This window comes from Plectropomus leopardus, chromosome 16 (genome assembly GCF_008729295.1).
Source record: "Plectropomus leopardus isolate mb chromosome 16, YSFRI_Pleo_2.0, whole genome shotgun sequence".
Lineage (NCBI taxonomy): Eukaryota > Metazoa > Chordata > Actinopteri > Perciformes > Serranidae > Plectropomus > Plectropomus leopardus.
In genome coordinates this window covers 13,327,714-13,348,359 of record NC_056478.1, presented here as the reverse complement: position 1 = coordinate 13,348,359, position 20,646 = coordinate 13,327,714, and the positions used below count along the sequence as shown (strand labels likewise).

General features: G+C 40.3%; 1 protein-coding gene across 3 annotated transcripts in view; it reads left to right on the top strand.

The window, feature by feature from the left end:
* Positions 1 to 20,646, top strand: part of stxbp5a (syntaxin binding protein 5a (tomosyn)) — a 127,368-nt gene that overhangs the window by 56,289 nt on the left and 50,433 nt on the right. For all 3 annotated transcript variants that reach the window (XM_042503040.1, XM_042503039.1, XM_042503038.1), the window contains exon 5: positions 13,485 to 13,619. In XM_042503040.1, the coding sequence (XP_042358974.1) occupies positions 13,485 to 13,619 (135 nt within the window). The remainder of the gene's footprint in view (positions 1 to 13,484; positions 13,620 to 20,646) is intronic.

Here is a 20,646-nt window from a genome sequence, read left to right as displayed (position 1 = left end):
CGCTGTGGTGCAACATGAACTGTGTATTTCTGAGCAGGGGCCAGTCTCACAGTTTGCTGCCTGTGTGAACTGTTAGTTTTCGCTGACTGTCATGCAAACAGACGGCATTTCATTTGGCAAATGTGTCTGCGCGCCTGCAAAACTGTGCACAGGGCAAAGGAGGTGACGGAGACGCTCTGTGTCTGCTCCTCTCTCTGTTGGTCTCTGACTGAACGCTCATTATTTGGGTCACTTACTCTGCCTTTGAGGCTTTCCCATCACTGGGGCACAGGTGTGAACTCTCACAAACACCTGAGGGTTTACACCAGTGAGTTGTTATACACACACACACACACACACACACACACACACACACACACAGCATAAATATAAACACACACAAGCAATTAAAGGTAGACTATGCAGGAATTGTTACACAACATTCAAACTTGGCCCCTTCTCTCTACACTGCTGGTATATAAACTGGAAGCTACTATTGTAGGAACATTACATATGTTGTAATGGAAAAGCTGATACTCCTGCAAGCACACTAAGCTAACCACCAGAACCTACCTGTCCAACAGAAGACAGGATGTTCCTCAAAGCCACATTTGGGTAAAAGTACAGAAACCTTCCAGGAAAAAAAACAAAAAAACATGAGAAAAAACACGATGAGCAACTAGGCAAGAAACGTCATGCAAATCGCAAAAAAAAATCAGTAAAATGTGACAAGGTAATCACCTGAAAAATTAGCTGGGGGGTATTATGAGATATTATCAAAAAAATGTATGTCCAAAAAACTATATTTATAATTTCTAGAATTAAAAAAGTATGGTACATGTTCTTAGGGTCTTGTTTTTGCTTTTACTTTCCTCCCATTCCTTTCTTCCTTCCCTATTTTGTAGTAACTAACTAGATGCATATGTATATAAAATTTAGTGGCGTAAAAGCATACATTTTATTTAAGAAAAGTAATGGAGTAAAAGTAAAATTTCATAGATCCACTGCAGTGCTGCTACTACCTCGACACAGAAAAATGTGTGGGATTCCTGATCTTTTTTAATGCAATAACGTTTTAATTTTGTGATGCTAACTTTGCACGTTGGCTCTGTCTTCTGCACCATCTGGAATATGAGAGCTGCTTCAATTAGGCATGTTTACTGTGGTGATGTGCTGCTAAGTATTATGAGAATAAGCAAAAATATTCATTTTTTTGATTTACCTTTGTTGTAAAATACATGCCTAAAATCATCACTTTAAAAGTGCTGCCTAACCAAATATTTGAACAGTGTCTGGTGTAGGATTTGTTCATATGTTCATGTGACAGGTGCGGTTTGGGAGTGGGTCTTGAAAGTCAGAACCGCACAGGACTCTGGAACATTCCACAGACAAATACACCAGAAAACACTCCCAGTGGGTTATAATTTGCAACTTTTTTATGAATCCATACATTGTTTTTCAGGAAAATCCTGCATACTATTCCTTTAATATGCACAGTGGCACACAAACATATAAACATACACACACAACACACACACACACACACACACACACACATTGTTGGTTTTGGATGAGATAAAAAAATATGAGATTCAGAGCAATTTGATCATCATTATGAGAAAAACAATTCACCTTCATTAGGCAAAGACCTTATCAGCATATAAAGGCAGCATTCTTAATTTCAGCTCCTCTCTACCCAATTAATTTCCCATCGCCTCTTGACTACCCGCCATCAAAAAAGGCGTTATTACACGTGTTTATACACTTGGCACCAAGGCCCATTTTCAAACCTCTCCTTGGTGCTGCATCAAGGACAATTCAACATCCAAGAACTGATATTTGGCTGACAAGCATTTCTTTTTTCATTTGCAAATGTCCAAGTTCTGAGATAGAAGACGGAGTGAAGTGCAGAATCACCTCACCTCAAGGAAGTTGCTGTCCACTGTCTCCTCCAATCCCAGATGCAGCATTTACCCATCAGAGCCAATCATATCATTGGCCAGTGATCTGTCACAGTGTAAAGTGGTGAATGGGTTAAACGTCAGAGCCAATGATCTGAGACAGCGCTGATGTGATGGACAGGTGGCCGGCAGCGGCTTTTAGGGCGGGTTGTGTTCTTGCGGAGGCGCTTGACCGCCTCTGACATTTAGTAAGCACTGCCGTCCAACGCCACGACCTCGAGACACATCAGCAAGAAAGGAGCAGACTTACTGCATCTCAAGAGACATCAAGACAGGAAGGAGAGGCTGCAAAGTCACATGAGACATTTGGAGGAAGAGGTCAGTGACAGCAGCGAGACGAAGTGGAAGATTAGGCATGTGAGGAAGAATAGGTAAAGAATCTGAGTAACAGAACTGAATGACAGAAGTAAAGAGGGAGGAACAAGTAACAGGAGCAGGAGGAGGTCTCGAGAGGGACTACACATCCCACTTCTCATTGCCTTTTCTCATCCCATTAAAATTTCAAGAGGACGAATGCTGGCTTTCAGTCCTCATCCATACATAATGTGTAAGTTGTGGACATTTGGAAGAGAAAATGCAAATTCAGTGCTTGAGCCTCACAAGTGAGACACTCTTACTAGTTGGTCTGAGCATTAGATCTTCAGTCAGCGTGGAATCACTCAACTTAAAAACATGTTGTGCATCTTTTGTATCAGTTTTCTGGTTTTCTCCTACATGCCAAAGACATACAACTGAACTAAAAATTGAATTGCCTTTGAGTGAGAATATGTTTGTCTACTATGTGTGTTAAGTGCAACACACACAAGCTGTGTCGCAAATCTGCTGATCCAGGATGCTGAGAATTCGAAGACTCAAAAAAATGATCTTGACATGTTGATGGAAATCAGCTTGCATGTACCAAGACCCAGCCGCTTTGTGGTCTTACATAAAAAACAGTGATGACTGTGTGTGCGCTGATGCCTGTCATACATTGTAGTGTATGTTGCCCTTTAGCCCTGTGACATACTTGCAACTTATCAAGTGTCTTCCTGTCTTTGGACACTGCATGCTGGCTAGCGGGGCTTCTTGGGACCCTGAACAGGATAAAAGCAGCTCCTTATAAGCAGTGATGCCCTTAGATGATTAAAAAAAAATACTGGGGTGGCCAGGTGGAATTACTGAAAATCTTGAGGTGGTACACTCAAACCAAAACTCATAATTGAATATCAGGACTTCATTTGTTGCTGTTGAGTTACTGTATATGGGCTAATTGAAAACTAAATCAATGTGGAGAGTTAAGTAATTACATACTGATATGGTTCTTATTTTACAGTTAACATTACTAATGATCTCGTGCATATAAAAACACAGGTAACATTTTGAGTTCTAAAAAAAATATATATATTTTTTAAGTGTTATATATCTGTACATGTTTGGCAGTTCATTATTCAAATAGGCTGGTTGCTCTAACAAGACAAATACAAAGCTTTAATTTGAGGGAGTACATTGATTGTATGGAACAAAACATTTACTGGGAACAAACCCTCTCAAGTTTAGGGGAGACCATCCATCCATAGAGCCCATTTTTATTGAGATATCTTTAGGTGAGTTCAAGGGATCTCTTTGAAAATGGCCACGCCTGTTGTTCCCTTGCAAATAATTAGCATAACTTTTTAGCTTGATTTTCCCCCCGTCCCAACAAGCTATGCCAACATGGTTAGTAGCAATAGATGTCTTGAGTGTCTAGTGTCACAGAATGCCACTCCCTTCACTAGCCGCAGCCTCTTAAAATCAGTTATATCAGCCTCCATTTATTGATGTCAGGGGAGGCCTGTGGGAGGGGGGCCGCAGTTGTGTCAGGGCCCCCCTGGGCACTGCACTGCTTGTTGGTTCGGAGCTTGCCTTATGTTGTGCTTTCGATGCAGTTATGTCTTATAAATGCGCAATAAGAAATGCTGTGGCTTTGCTGACTCAATGTAGATCTTTCAGTCTTTACCTCTATTCAAGTACTGCATATGAAGGGTAATTGCATCTTACGTTGGTATTGAATTGTGTCCAAGTGTTTGTAGATCAGCTCTCTGTTTCCCCTTTCTGTGAACTGATACACAACTCTGCAGTCCTCTATAGCTATTATTGTAATAGCTGCCCCAAAGGAGCAGCCTCCTAAGTTAATGGGACCATCAGGGTTTTGTTGAGCCCATCTTATTCATTTTTACTATCACACAGTATGGCCAAGTGTCTCACAGTCTGAGAAGCTTTAGGGTTTTGAAGGCTACAAATAACTCTCTGCATTGTTTTTTCTTATAATAGGTGTGCACAACGTTGTTGCTTAGATCAAGGCTTTTGAATGTAGTTGACAAAAGAAATCGCGTCATGTACCAAATGGTTATCGGAAGAGTTTCACACACTTCACAGTTTGAAGTGTCATCTTGATGTAGGAGAAGAAAGAAAGTGGAAATGGTTTTTGAAGACAGACAGGTTGCAGGATTGCATCAGACAGATCTGTAAAACCTGTAAAAGTCTAAGTCACCCGCAGCCACTCTATCCCATCTCCCACTTTTTACCTTTGCTCCTTTGTTTTTACCCTCTGTGTTTCTTCCAAGCTTAACTTTAGCTTGTCAGGGTGTAGAGGACAAGAGAGCCATTTCTTTGTCAGCAAAAGGACAGTCACCCAAACAGACCTGCCACGACAGCCTCCTAACAGGGTGCAACAGGATAAAACTAACAACAGCCTGTCACCTGCCAAAGGAAACACTCACAAATACTTTAAATACAGCAGTTTTTTTTTTAAGAAAAAAGGTTTTTTGTGTTAAAATTTGCCTGTATTTTGAGGAAGAGTTCAAATTTTAAGAAATTTACCTAATACTCTTCTTGCTGTGAGTTAGATCAAAAGAATGATATATTTTTCATGTCTTATGGAGCTAGAGCCGTGAGTTGATAAGCTTAGCATAGCATAAAGACAGAGCGGAACAGCTAGCCTGACACTCTCAAGTGCTAAAAAATATGTTCATTCCAATAAGTTGCTCAGTGGCACATTAAGCAAAGAAAGTTTCTTCCATGTGTATAATTACTTGGATCTTCCACTCTGCTTCCGTATATTCGGGCTCATAGAGCAGAAGACACACTCGAAACTTTCTCTGGCCAAGTCCGTACTGGGACAATACTGGGAACGCTTCAGAACATGCCTAAGATTGATCTGGTTTTTAATATTTCTACAGTATTAAAGTTATTCAGTGATAGTTTTCAGTAAAGCCAATAGTACACAACAAAATGGAATCTGTTAATAGTTAATTTGATTAACTTATTCTTCCAAAAATGCAAACAAATATGTAACAGGGCTCACATTTTTCCCTCGCTATTTCCAGTCCTCATCAGACTGCAGCCAGGAGATGTTAAACTTGTTTTCCTAATAAAAACACTGTGAATGAAACACATCGTTTATTTCCAAAACTAATAATGAAGTGGCAGATGAGTGAGCCATCTCACTTCTTTCTCAGCTCTGTTGAGAGTTGCACATGCTTAGTAATGATCAGTAACTGATAGTCCTGATTCACCTTTTAAAACCTCCTGGCTTCCTACCTTCTAAGGCCTCATTCCAATACACCCAACAGATCCTCCTCTCCCACCTTCCCTCCTTCTTTCCCTCTCTCATTCCTTCCTCTGATCAGAATTTGAGTTGATGGGTGAAAGCAGTGTTGCAGAAAGCCCTCCAGCGTCAGCATCCATTCACATCGGATCACAGGCACTAGGAGTGAGGAGAGAAGGGAGGAGAGGAGGAGTTGAGACAGACTGGGCCTCAGCCAGAGAGCAGTGAGTCAGTCTGTGGGTAGGAGTGTGGGGATGGAGGGAGCGCAGAAGAAATCCTGCCGAGTCATTCTGGCGTAGGATGCTCTCGTCACCTCCTGGCCTCACAGGGATGCACTGCAGATGTGGAAGCTATCGTCAATGCAGGGTGATATGATGGGAGATAATAAGAAGGGGGAGCCGGGGTCACCACACACACACACACACACACACACACACACACACACACACACACACACAACCCAAATGAGCTGATCTCTATTTTTACTTGCTTATTTGAAAGGTTGTAGATGATTTTGTTTCTAGCACAGGAAAAACCAATATTATTCTTTATATATTTGACTGCAGCTGCTTGAATCTCTGTCTGAAGCTGATCAGAGGTTTGATCCCAGCAGGAGTCACAGCCCGTCTTAAGTATTTTGAATAAGACACTAAAACCTGAAAAAAAATATCTACTTGTCGGCACTGGTAGTGCATCTTTTAATCCTTAAAAATTAAATTATTTAGCCAATACACATATTTAACTGATTGGCTGTCCTGCTGGGGGTTTCCTTCCCTTTTCCCATTTTCTTTAACTTAAAGAGATAGTTTGCACCTTCTAAAGTGAGGCTGAATGTGGTACTTATCCATAGTCAGTGTATCACTTACTATGGATATCAGTTGGCAAGCCCCTAGTTTGGAGAAGCAGGTAGAGATACTGCCATGGAAGCAAAGCAATGTACTGCTGTGGACAAGGTCAGCAGCTAAATGTACTTTAGCCACCTATCAAAAATCCCACCTAAAAAATCTAAACTAAAATTAGTCTAAATGGATACAATATATAGAATATTTTCAGTGCTTTAACTTGACACAGACAGCGATATTCAGTGGAGAACTGAAGCCGTTTTAATTGCTCTCCTCAAAGCCAGACTCCATTCAGAAAAACTGTAATTTAATATAGCTGAACACAGCAGCTGTTGGTCAACAGCTGCCTTAAACAGTGAGTTTGTTTAAATTATTGTGTGACTTTGGTGTTAAAAAGGTGTTCCTTCAGATTCATCAAAGTCACACAAAAACACAAACTAACTAACTAATTGAGGCAGCTGCTCCCATGTGCAGCGAGAAATGATTGTTTTGGTCAGTGGAGTCTGGTGGCTTTGGGGAGAGCACAGATGAGAAACTGAAGCCATTAGCAGCTCCCTTTGAAACGGCCTGTCTGACGGAAAGGTAAAGCGGTGAAAATGCTCACACTAGCTTACACTTTAACTATTATTGATTTTTTTGTTGTTGTTGGGTGGGACTATTTTTAGGGGAACTAAATCCTATCCACAGGTGTACATTGCTGAGCTTCCTTGTTGCCACTCCTGCCTGTGTCTTCAAATTGGGGGTTGGCCACCTGACATCCACTGTATGTAATACATTAACTATGGATATGTACCTTATGTACCCCGACTCCAAAAAAAATCCAAACCATTCCTTTAACCTTCTAACTGTGCAAATGCATATTAAAAACTGTGAAGGGGAATTCATTCGGTGTTGTTTTAATTGAGGCCCAAGCATGGATTGATTTTCACAGGTCCTTTGGTGTGTATAACAGAAGGACAGTGTGAATGTGTTTTGGAGATGTGTGTTTGTGTGTGTTTGTATGTGTGTGGGGTGTGTGTGTGTGTGTGTGTGTACACAGTCTGTTATCAGATTAGACTCTTCTTAATTGAGACCCTGTGGGTAGATTGGGGTCTCTGGCCTCTCAGATTAGAACAGACTCCTCCATCCGGTCTGGAGCTTTGCCAAATGGATACTGTATGACATCCAAAGGCTATTCAACACCTCATCTTTTTTTGTTAAGTTGTTATCTATATTTTCATTGTCCAAATCACCATTTCCAAATAACGCTGAAAGGAATATCTGAATTCTCAGTTACTCTAAAACTCATTTGTGCTCTGACAAGAATGCTGGCCAGATAAGATAACAGCGGATTTACAGATACAGATTTGATTACTATACAATAAATGACAGGTGTTTTTTTGAAGCATGACCAACAGTCTCTGTCTGTTAGCACTGTCCCCTGCCATTATTGTGCCACCAGCACAATTCTTTAAGTCTGGGTGAAGTAAAATTTGAGATTCCTTACATTATAGAGAAGGAATATATTATATTTCAGAAAATACTTGCTGAAAACATGTGAAAAGACTGGGAACTGTGTAGCGCTGCTATGTAGAGTCAGACCTATAAACAGTTGTTGTTATTTTTTACCATTTTAGTATACAGAATTTTTTTAAATGGAGTTAACCTTAAAATAACTCTTCCCCCAACTATATAAAACAATGCTTAACAAATTTGCGTAGCATCAGTGTCGTCTCGTTCATCAAGTGTGTGAGATGCGAGTTGTTGACGTTCAGCAAGCTCTCTTAGGTCTTTCAGTCTAATGAAGAATAAAAAACTGAATAAAAACTTGTTTTGAATCCACAATCATATAATCACAAGCAAAGTAGCCTTCAAGAGTGTGATTTGTGCTAACATAGTTAATATTAACTTTTCTTTTTCAATCCACTGGATACATGCTGCTGCAAAATAAATAAAACTTTGTCTGATGAGATGTTGACAAAGTTTGTCCTTGATTTGCAGCTGTAAAAAGCTTGAGTCACTCTAAATCTGAATATATGTTACTGCAATACATTAAATTTGCAATAATATTTTATCTTGACCTTAGTATTGCGATAATATCGTACTTGGGGGATACTGCTTACTATTCCATGATTTTGAATCCTAATTTAAATTTTAAAAAATGGCTGAGTGGTTAGTGATACATTCATATGTGGTTTGACAGACTTAAAAGACATTGTTATTTTTGCTTTAGATTTTAATAAATATGTTCAGATGCATAATATTTTTGCATAACATTAAAACTCCTGTTAACTGCTTTGCTGCAGCATGATATTCTCATTACTGGTAGTTAATCATATCCTTTTCACACCACAGAATTGTCAAGTCAGCCATTCAGCAGTTGGTGGTCAGTGTTTTGCTCAAGGGCAGTTTAATAAAAGTTGTTAAGAAAAAGGGAAGTATCACTACATCAAGGCAGTTTAGATCAAAGTATCCGCGCTGTTGACTTTCTAATGACTGGCAGGCACAGATTACTCCATTTGTAGCAACGATCCTCTTTGATAGGAACACATAAAGCCGTGCATTACAAATGATGATTTCCTAAAGTATGCCCTCTCTTCGATTCATTTGCAGTGAACCGTGCTGTCATACGTCTAGCCCACAGTGCAGTTCGCCTCAGAGTTGTGTGTGGCAGGCGTCTGTCATTTCTGAGGCAATGTGTTTGGCCCTGAGCCTGCAAGCTGGCAGCTGCCTTTGTGCATCGTGACCACTTGAAGCTGGAGATTTCACCAGGAGACACGTGCACGCACAACAAGTGTGAACACAATGACACGCACGCTAGTACACATGCACAAACAATCGGGTGTGCACAAACCCAAGAGGACACACACACACGCCCATATGCACATGCACACACATGTAAACTGCCAGCAAATTTGTATAATTATACTTCCTGACACTGCCTCTCAGTTGGCCCTCTCATACTGGCTCTCAGAGCACTTAATCAGTTGGCTTTTATGGATGCACATACACAGTTCCAACATATTTATATACAGCATACATTAGCATACACTACATATTTGATTACATTAATTCCTATCAGTTGCTAAGAAGGATGTACACAAACATGTACAAGTGCATTAATACAGAGACAAAAAGATGCTCATTTATGAAGTGTTTGTGGTTTACAAAATCATAACCCTGGAAACCAACTCATACACACACTCCACCACTCATATTCATAGATGGGGTGCATCTGTTTGTGCAGATGGAAAAGGACATTGAATCCAGTAGACAGTCTGCCTACTGGATATGAGGACGCCACAAGTTGTCATGAAAAGTCATGTAGCTCTTAGTCATCTGTACGAGTGTGTGCATCTCAGTGATCAGCTGTCCACATTAAAGTCATCTCATGTTCCTCCGACCCTAAATATCAGGTTCATCAGCATGTTTGAAAAACAATGCTGCCTTGGTAAGTGTATGCAAACGTCAAATATTTATATCCAGTATACGTTAATGGATTTGATTTTCAGAAACTAAAACACAAATAATATTTAATGGTAATCCTACCAGCAGACCACTATTGTTAGACGTTGATATTTCGTCAAATTTAAGGTTGTAATGTCAGAAAAAATCCAATGTCATTTTCACATAGAATACTGATGACAGATCATGTTGATATTTTGTTGGTTTTGTTGTTATTGACCAAAATCCAACATTTTCCAACGTAATCTTTACCTTGATAATGACAATTAGACATAAAGTACAGATAATGAAACTCAATATCTGCAAAATGTCATAAAGTTCTTTTTCACACAACATGACATTTTTATGCTGCTGGACATTTAAAATAATGTCAACCCAATTTTTATTCCAACTCAAATTTAATGTCTGACAGATATAAGAGTCCAGTGCCAGCTGGGTTAATGCAGCTAAGCTCTCTGTTAAAGTTCCATGTTATGCTCATTTGTATTTTGGCTCAAGTATCAAGTAGAATATGTTTACTTGATTTTAAGTTAAATAAAAAAAGATTATTCCTCTCATTAATAGTACAGCTGTACCATCACAACTTCATGGAAGTCCTGACAGCTTGTTTAAAGGTAGTTTCTGAATATAGACTATCTACTTTTCTCTGTGGATTGAAAGTTTTAGAACTTTCACAGTATTTATAAAGCACCTATACCTGCTTTATAATTAAAAATACATGAAAATCTGACCTTTTACAATATTGGACCTTTAGAGTTTAGGAAAGATTGTGTTCTTGGTTTAATAATGAAAACATCACCATTTACTCGAAGCGCAAGGATGCAGGATGCAGGATGCATTGACTTTTTAATATTTAACCAAAACCGGGATCTTTTGCAAACCTAAACCAAGTGTTTTAAAGGCCTAACACTTACAGCAGAGGGTTGGTGGCAGAACATGAATCCCAGTCGCCTGTTTCAGAGTCCTGTGCTTTGTTCACCCACCTGTCCCTTTGACTTCTGTGTTGTTTAAAGATGTCACATTTAATCTAGACAGTGCCCATGTTTCCTCCAAAATGTATTTTGCAAAGCGCATTGGTTATGTATATAAAGACAATTTGTCGAAGAACGGATTGCAAGAAAGTAATGTTGCTCTGAGTCAACATGCCTAGTCAGATCAGATTTCAATGAGCATGTGCAACCGTTACTACTGTCATATTTGATTAAGCCATGTCATATTCCTGCTATATGTAAATGTAGGTTAGTGTGTTTAAGTGTTGTTTTGTGAGTCTCTGTGCAGATTTTGTGCTGTGTGGATGCGATTTATGTCAAGTAGCCTGATGCCTCTCCTCCAAAAAATGAATATATTCATGTTTTGGAGCAGAGCAGTGGGGCAGAGAGGGAAGGTGTGTGTGTGTGTGTGTGTGTGTGTGTCTGTGTGTGTTTTCAGAGCTGCTACTCTCAATACAGCCCCGAGGAACAGTGTGTTTCACAGAGAGAGGGAGAGAGAGAGGCTTTCTGAGCATTAAAACACACAGGAAAGACGCTCAAAGTCACTGCAAGGACATGTTTACACAATCCATGTTTTGCTATGTTGTGAGATGTATGTTTATCTCTACATTGTAATACAATGTTTCTGTTCAACCCATTTCCTTATAAAATATTTTTTTATATCGTGAACATGGTGCTCGATATGTTAAGGAGGAAACATGATTGCCGCACAGGAGGTGACACGTTCTTATACTTCTATTTCACAAGCGTAAATCACATGGTTTTCATACTAGAGACATGGAGACCAGAATTTGAGTCCTGCGTCCTGCATGTTAATTTTATGCTACTTAATCATGCATTTGTAAAAGACTAGGAGTATAAAGTACAAGTTCAGTTAAATCTGATGCAAATATTTTTCTGTATCACCTGACCACAGCTGTAGCATTGCTCATTCAATAGACAATAGTGTGTATGTATTTTGATAAGGACAAGTTATTTTGAAGGGTAATGCACAGTAGCTTTGTTTTCTTTACATTCTGGATGGGTGTGTTATTTAAAATGAGATTAATCTGTGGCTCCCACTAAATACTATGCTGTTTATTAGGGAAGCATGATTTATCAGCCGCTCAGAGGTATCAGCCCATATTCGCCTTGATTTTTTGGCCTATCAGCCAATAAGATGACATTCACCACTGTTTTTTTGTTGTGTCAAATCAATTTTGTGCAGACTAAAAAGCAGGACTAGGGGGCCAGGAAAAACAAAAACAACAACAAAAAAAATCTGTATCAGCTATTGACCATTTTGTTGTTTTAAACCTCATATTGTTATTACCCCAGAATTACACAGTCGGTGCTTCCATACTTTTTGTCATGGATGTGTTAAGTACTAATTTGTTTTCAAGGTTTCCAGTATTATCTACCTCTCTGTTCAAGATGGTAGTCTGATCCACAGGTGGTGCTGAATCATATACTATAGTGTCATCTGCATACATCTTTAGCTTTTTTTTTAGTACTTTAAGTAAATCATTAGTAAATGATACATGGAAAATAGAAAAAAAAGTAAGCCTAGGCAGCTGCCTTGTGGAACTCCACACACGCTGTCAGAGTAACTGTCATAGAAGAGGACACTGAGATCTATTAACCAGATAGCTTTCCATCCAGGCAGCTGCAGATTGTCTAAATCCACAACACTCAGACTTTTCAAGAAAATTATGTAGTTTGGAAAGAGTCATTGAAGCATGAGGAAGGGTTTATTTTTAGGATTCCTGGAACACTGTATAGGGCCTGGTCTTGAGTTTAATGCCAGTTTTCTGAATTCATTTCTGACAAGAAATTATTTAATCAGATTATAAGAAGAAAATACTATTATATCTCAGTTAGATATTTTCTTGACATGCTGTATCTACTTACAGCTTTTTTGACAGCAGATATTGCATTCAGATATTTCACTTGTTGCCATTGCTAAATATGAGCTAATCTGTCATTAATGTATGGGAAAATACTCCTGTGTGTTCTTGTGGTAGGAAATAATGGACAAGAGGAATAATGCTGTCAAAGGAAATGGAAACAACTTTGTTTTTCTTCTTCTTTGGTGGTGTGTCCTTGCTAATAAGCCAGAGGCATTGTCCTATAGCTGCAGGCAGCTGAAGACCACAGGTGTAGCTCAAACCATTGTGCAGAATCAAAAATGAATCGCTGGAGCCAGATGACCTTGAGATATTAGCAGGCTAGATTTCCAAGGTTGTACATTATTATTCCTCAGACAGATCTGAGGTTGAGTTGAAGGATGGATGAAAGAGCAAAATGATGAAAAAGGGATGAGAAGATGAATGGATAGCAGTTAAGGAGGAAAGGGTTTCTAACCTCTCATTAAACTTAAGTCTGATGGATGGATGAAAAAGAGGAGATGGGGAGTGATGATGAAAACAGGAGAATTATTGGTATCTCTTAACCCTCATGTATCCTGTAGGTCTTGGAGAAAAGACAGCTGATTGGATGACTCAAAAATCTCTTTGGTTTGCCACTCTTATCTGCTTTGACCTAATGGAGTGGTACATAATCCCCTCAAAGTTTTTCATAATTTGTAATTCAACATGAGCGATTTTCGAGAAGCTCCTGTCTCTTGGCTATCTGTGTCTTTCTCCCCATCTCTACCCTTTCTCTCCCTGTCCTGTCATTCTTTGCCACTCTTTTAACATGTATGTCCTTGTCCATCTCTTCACAGAATAACTTTCTGCCACCTGCCCTTCCAGAGTAAATGGTTGTACATCGGCACAGAACGAGGGAACATCCACATCGTCAACGTGGAGTCCTTTATGCTCTCAGGCTACGTCATCATGTGGAACAAAGCCATTGAACTGTGAGTGTTGCTGCCCACGTGTCACTGTCTGATGCCGCCTCCCACTCTTAATGCCCCGAGAGTTCCTTGTTTTGTTCCCTCCCTCATATGCTGCACAATCCAGAATGCTGCCGTATAGGTTTTTGTGCAACATGGAGGCATCCACAGTGAACCACTGATCAATATTTGAACTCTGTAGGAATCAAACTCATATTGCCAGCACTGCTGCATTGATCCCAGGGTGTATTGACTCACCTTGCAGTATCTAAGTAACATATAGGATGCTGTGCAATCAGCATTTTACCTTTCAAAAGGTTATTATAGCTTAACTGTAATGAGATAAGAGAGAATCATTAGTCAGTCTATCATATCCAGGCACAGTATCGGACTTCAGGTAGCGAGCGACCTGTCTCTTTGCTGTTTCAATGGATCTGTCAGTTTGACAGGCTCCATTTTGGTTCCCTGCTGTAGAGACTTAAATTATTCACTGAAGCGTTTTGCTTCACGCTTTCCCCCTCATCCCCTTCTGTGTGTGTGCGTGTATGGAGAGAGGGGAAAGAGGAGGAAGGAGAGAGGGGGATGGAACAGGTGTCTGCCGAGATCAGTGTATGGTACACACAGACGTCTCGTCTCGTCGACAGGGCTGCAGGGAAGAAAAGGCGAGAGTGAGTGGTGGGAGAGAGAAGAGGAGGAGGAGGAGGAGGGTGAGTGTATGACAGAGAGAAGACGGGAGTGGAAAGGATGAGACAGGGCTTTCGCCTGGGGAAAAGGACATGCAGAAGAGGGAGCCTGATGGAGGAGAGGAGCAGAGTGGTGACAGAGGGATAAATGCAGGTAACAGAGGGCAGAGCACAAGACGAGTCGAGCAGATAAGTGAGGATAGGAAGGTGGAAGGAAAAGGTTTCCAATTAAAGAAAAAAGAGTAGGAGAGGAAGGTAAGGGGTGATAATGATGAGATAGAGGGCAGATGTGGATGATAAGATAGAGAGGTAGATACAGGAGTTCTTGACTAAAGGACAAGTAATAACTTCCACTTTTCTTCGCTTAACTCTAGTCTCATTTTTCCCTTCACCTTTACAGTACCTTTCACTCCTCTTCACCCGGTTTCACCGAGATGTCAAAGCTTTTTTCCCTGGTCATCCTCACATTATTTCAACACATCACCTCTATTCCAAAGTTGTCCCTGCGGTCATGAAAAACTTATTTCTATGAAAAGTAAAAGTTAATACAATTTTGCAGGTTAGAAAAATGTAAATATCTATCTATATCTGCAATAATACACATACATGTAGATATAAATTACAAGTGACATACAGTATACTATAGATTGAAATATTCTTGAACCTATTGACCTACAGGACTTGAATATGTACTCTCCTCTATCGGCTGTATACATCTCCGCATCTCTTCCATTTCCTCAACCCACCCAAAGATTAATCGCACTCATCATACATCATCCAACTTAACATTCTTGTCTGCAACAGCTTTGTTAAGCCACAACACTTTCCTTATCATTTTGTTGTTTTCAATTCAAACTGTAGCTCTGCGCAATTAGTTGGAGGAAATGAGCTTTCCATATCTTTTTGTTCAGACCTCAATTACTCACACAGCCATTCTGTGGGATACTGTTTCTTGAAGATGGCGGCAGCGCCAGGAATCGATTCTCGGATTTGTTACAGATGCTCTCAGTTTGCATATTTGTTTGAGCGTGTGAGTGTATGTCTGCGGTTTGCTTTGATGCCGATCAGAGGGGTGTGAGGTGATTCTCTTGTTCTCTCTCCTTGTGCCTCTCTGCCAGCTGTGGGGTTAGGAGGGTTGCAGTCCAGATACAAAAGCCTCTGTACCTCCCCCACTGTTCTTTTCTGACGCTGTCATCTGAAGAATTTAGATTAGATTAGTATTTTATCTAAATTAACTGGAATTAGTGCTGTAAGGAGCAGTCGAATGACAGAAAATGTATTGACAAAAAACAATTAGAATTGATTGTTTGAGTTATTGTCAAGCCAAAATGCCAAATCACTGCTTGTTGCACTTTCCCAAATTAGTGGATTTGCTGCTTATTTGTGTTTTATATAATCAAAAATGACATAATTATCATTAGATTTTGAAATGCTCATTGGACAAAAAAAAATAAAGATGCCACCTTGGGGTCTGGGAACCTATGTTGGGCATTGTCAACAATTTTGAAGACATTTTATGGACTAAATGAGACGCCTGGTCATTCAGTGGCCCTCAGCATCAGATACTAATGCACCCTTTAGTAGTGTTATATACGTCGAACCAGGTAGTGGCAGTTTTTGATGCTCTGAGTGAAAAAAGTCTGCATAGGGTGGGCGGGAGTGGAGGTAGTTGGTTTAAACAAACTCCAGACTTGACTTTTCTTTCACTCTGACTACTGTTTGTGTGAAACCAAAAGTCAATCAAATTATTTTAAGAGCATAAATGTGCAAGAATATGGCATACTACACACTTGTGACATATGTCACTGAACCAAGGGTTGGTATTTGACGAGTCTGGAATGAGAATGTGTTGGTCTTGTAGACCTAAATTTCAAGCTAGTTCCTATTTTAGCATCATTAGTCGAGCACTTGTGTAGGAGTCAGCTAAATTAGTGTGGTTGTCACTGTCATGTGACTGCCCTAATGCATAAAATACTTCTAAAAGCATTATGAAAGATTTTCTGTTAACCTCTGCCTGCACCGCCAATGTTCTATTGTGTTTGCTCTATTGATGCTGGGATGTGGTGTGTACCCAGGTCATCATCCCTCGGGCCCTTCTATTTGGAGACAAGCTGCAGTAGCTGTGCCAGTTGCCCCAGGCCTGGCCTGGCCCAGTGCTCCCTGTATTTGTATGACTCACACCTCTGTTCCCAAGCTACTGTACTGGACAGACTATTAGACAAACACATATCTTACAGTACATAACCAACCGCATGGCACTATGGTTCAGTCAGTGCTATTGGCATTAAGCATATTGCCCTGAGGCCACGCGTGAATCCATGTTCATCGCATGGTGCATGATTCTATGTATGCACTGTATATGCAGGAATGTTTATATATTAGTCCGCGGTCGTGTTTGTGTGTGTTTGATTTAATTCAGCTAGATGGCCACTGAATGCAGAGAGCCAGGGAGAAGTGGGACAGAAGTGGTAAAATGTTAACAGCTTACTGTGACACATAGTTCACGTGAACATGTTGGCCTGAGGCCTCTTCTGTCCTCTTTCGTTTTCCCACACTCTCCCACTCCGGACCCTGAAGCCACCGTAATTACTTGTTTGAATTTTTCATGCTTTTACGCATGTTCCTGCATATGTGAGGTCCTCAGCTGGTGCAGCAGTGCACTCGGGAATCATCACAGCCTCCAGTATCCTAAAAGCCATTTATGGTGGTTCTAGGACCCCAGGCTGCAGGTGTAGTCCAGCACAGTGACCTTTCCTGGAGGACACAGTCTTCCAACACCCCATGCACTTAGAGATGGAAATTACAAATAACTTTAATTATTCAAATTTTTTTTTTGTTCAGCACAGTACAAAGATTTGTAGTCACTGTCAATAGGTTCAGTCTGTTGCTTGTTTGAACTGTTCTGATTTACAAATAGTAAATCACTAAAAATATAAAGGCTAAGTGTGGTGTTCATATAGGTGAACATCTCAAGAAACATTTGTATGAGTTGTTCAGTATTAATACTGATTTGCGAGCTCTACTATGCAATAACACACACTCAGTCTCCCAAAGTGACATGAGGCCACATATGTTATGGGGCGTGCTGCAAACAGGCTGTTCAAACCACGTTGCCGCGGAGACACTGTCATGGTGACTGCGCCTCTGCTGCCTCACAGTGTCACCCATGGTGACACCAGATGTTCAGGACTTCAGTGTGCATGTGTGAGTCACTGTGCATGCGTGTAGAAAAAATCCTCAAATAAGCATGTTGTTAGAATACCTGTGCTGTTACTCATACATGCATAATATCAGAAATCACTTTTGTGTGTGTGTGTGTGTGTGTGTGTGTGTGTTAAGCGTGTGGGTGTGTCTGCGCTGAAGAGATGTTTAAAATTCACTGAGGCTTTCTGTTGCTTAAACATCCCTCCTGCATCATCTATACACCCACAGACATGGTGTGTGTGTGTGTGTGCAACACATACGTAATGGTCCATTTTCTTTAATGTACTGAAGGCATCATTGGGTGGGATGAATATTTGATATACAAAGAAGAATTTGGTGCAATTGAGGTTGATAACAGACAACTTTTTTGAGCTGAGGCTGCCAAGGGGTGTGTGTGTGTGTGTGTGTGTGTGTGTGTGAGAGAGAGAGAGAGAGAGAGAAAGAGAGAGAGTGTGACATAAAAGACCCTGACTAGCTTAAGACAAGAATGTCATACCCATAACTGTGAATGAAGTTTCAGCAGAGAATTAAGGCAGGCTCACAGCTAAACAACTATGTAGGAATTAATAGAGTAGTATGCATGCTCACTAAAGCATCAGAAACACACATGCACTTACTATATACACACATATCTAAATGTTCTTGTCCCCGAAGACCTTTTTTTTGTATACTCTGTATGCAAAATGCAGAGTCATTAGCAGTACGCAGGCAGAAATGTGTGCTTACAGGAGCGTGCTGAAGTAGTGAGGCAGGCGTTGTTTGTGTGTGTGTGGGTGGGTTTGTGTGTTTGTGGATGATTTTTGGGAGCTTGTCTGCGCTCTGCCCATCCTGCCTCTGTTGCCATGGTGATTCCTTCATCTCCAAACCTGAACATGTATTTGTGGACTTTGTGAATGTGTTCGTGTCAGATTTATTTACTGTATAACAACAGGGTTTTTTTTAACAAAACAGATTTGTTACGGAGTCTCATGGGGGAAGATGGAGAACATTGCGCATAAAATCCTCAAACAAGAGAAAGCAAACCACGTGGGACGGGCGGGCGAAGCTTTTATGCAAGTTGCATTTCGTGTAATGCAGCAAGAGGGTAATTGTTTGTTATGGATGTGGGTTTTACAAATGGGGCGGATGTTAAGATGTGTCTTAATTGTGCCGACATGCAAATGTGTGTGTGTGGATGCGTGGTTCTGTGGACGCCTGTTAGCTGAGAGACGGGCAGTGAAGGGGGATTAGATAAATCAACAGCTCCAGCTGCAGCAGAGCTTAGGTAATAAGGCTCCAGCACAAACAGGCTAAATATAGAGACAACTGACTGACTGCCTGCCCACTAACTGCCACCTTCTAATACACAGACACTAATACAGACACAGACACACACACACATACACACACGCGCGCACACATTGCTGTAGATGCTTCCCATCTTTGGCCCTTTGCTTACTCATAGAAGGTAGAGGAAAGTAGAAGTTAGTTGTGCAAAGATGCAGGGCGAAACTTAAGAAAAACAGTTTTTCATGAATCCTCTGTTTATAGATTTCAATCCAAAATATGTATTTTTATTGGACAGTTTTGATGCTATTTTATATTATTAATACTATATATTATGACTGCATGCTATTGAAAATAACTGACATTGTGATTTTTTCTGTGATATTAATCTCAATTTGTAAAATTATCAAACATTCTAGATTTATTGGTGTTTTTCCAGTCCGGTGGTCCAGGTAGAGGTCATTATGAGTTATTTTTCTCCTCAGCAGCAGTTTGTGGAGCTTGAGTCATTTGGTAGATAACTGATCTGCTGATTTGGTCAGAGCTGATCAGGTATGGTACAGCTCCAAAAATATAAAATCAGTACGTGGCAGCAGATGTTTTAATAGTGATGTGCCGCCACAAATAGATTGTTTTACGGGAAACCATGTTGGTTGATGCTCCATGACACCATTTTTCTCATAAAATACTCCTCCATCAGTCCAGGCTAAAATCAATGATCTAACATGTCATATCACAAAATCCATGTTGCTTACCCTAAAATAAGGGGGGGCTCCCTTATGTTGTTGTAGTCGACGACTTGCTGTTCATGCTTCAAATGTTTATCATCTGTTCATTATCTATGCTTGTAGATTAACTTTATTTTTAACGTTAATTTCCCAACCTTAAGGCTCTCACTTAGCTTTAGCCTGGCTTGTAGCTGGTAACTAGCTTTCACAGTCCTGCAGCTCTACAGAGAAGAATGGTTGGGAGACGCCGTGATAACATTGCATTAAACAGATGCTTCATGTCCTTCATACAGCTATGCAGGTAACACAAAATATGGCCATTCTTACAGTCGTTATCTTGGAACCTGAGCGTATCTAGACACTTTCTGCTGACTACTGCAGCTTCAGAAAAGCATGCATTTTACAATGTCTGCGGCACTTACTGGCCCAGCTGTAATGCTTTTCTACACACACACACACACACACACACACACACACAAACACACACATACAAACAAAAACAAAACCGAGTCTCACTTCTATTATGCAGCTCTACTTTTCTCTATCACCAGCATGTCTTGCCCTTCACTGTTAGACTTTAAGATGAATACAAATCTTTTTGCCTCCTTTTGCATTACTTACATTCGGCTGCAGCTCCTTCCTTTGCCATATATTTAACATATTTAACATATTATATTTAACATCTCACTCTCTCCCTATGATGTCACTGCTGAGCATGTCCACATTGCAATGTTGATGCTGAAACTATATATTATGCAGCTCTACTTTTCTCTATCACCAGCATGTCTTGCCCTTCACTGTTAGACTTTAAGATGAATACAAATCTTTTTGCCTCCTTTTGCATTACTTACATTCGGCTGCAGCTCCTTCCTTTGCCATATATTTAACATATTTAACATATTATATTTAACATCTCACTCTCTCCCTATGATGTCACTGCTGAGCATGTCCACATTGCAATGTTGATGCTGAAACTATATATTATGCAGCTCTACTTTTCTCTATCACCAGCATGTCTTGCCCTTCACTGTTAGACTTTAAGATGAATACAAATCTTTTTGCCTCCTTTTGCATTACTTACATTCGGCTGCAGCTCCTTCCTTTGCCTCTCCCTGTCAGGCATCCTTGCCCTTACTCCCTGGTATTGGGGTTTTGTTTCGGGCTCTTAAC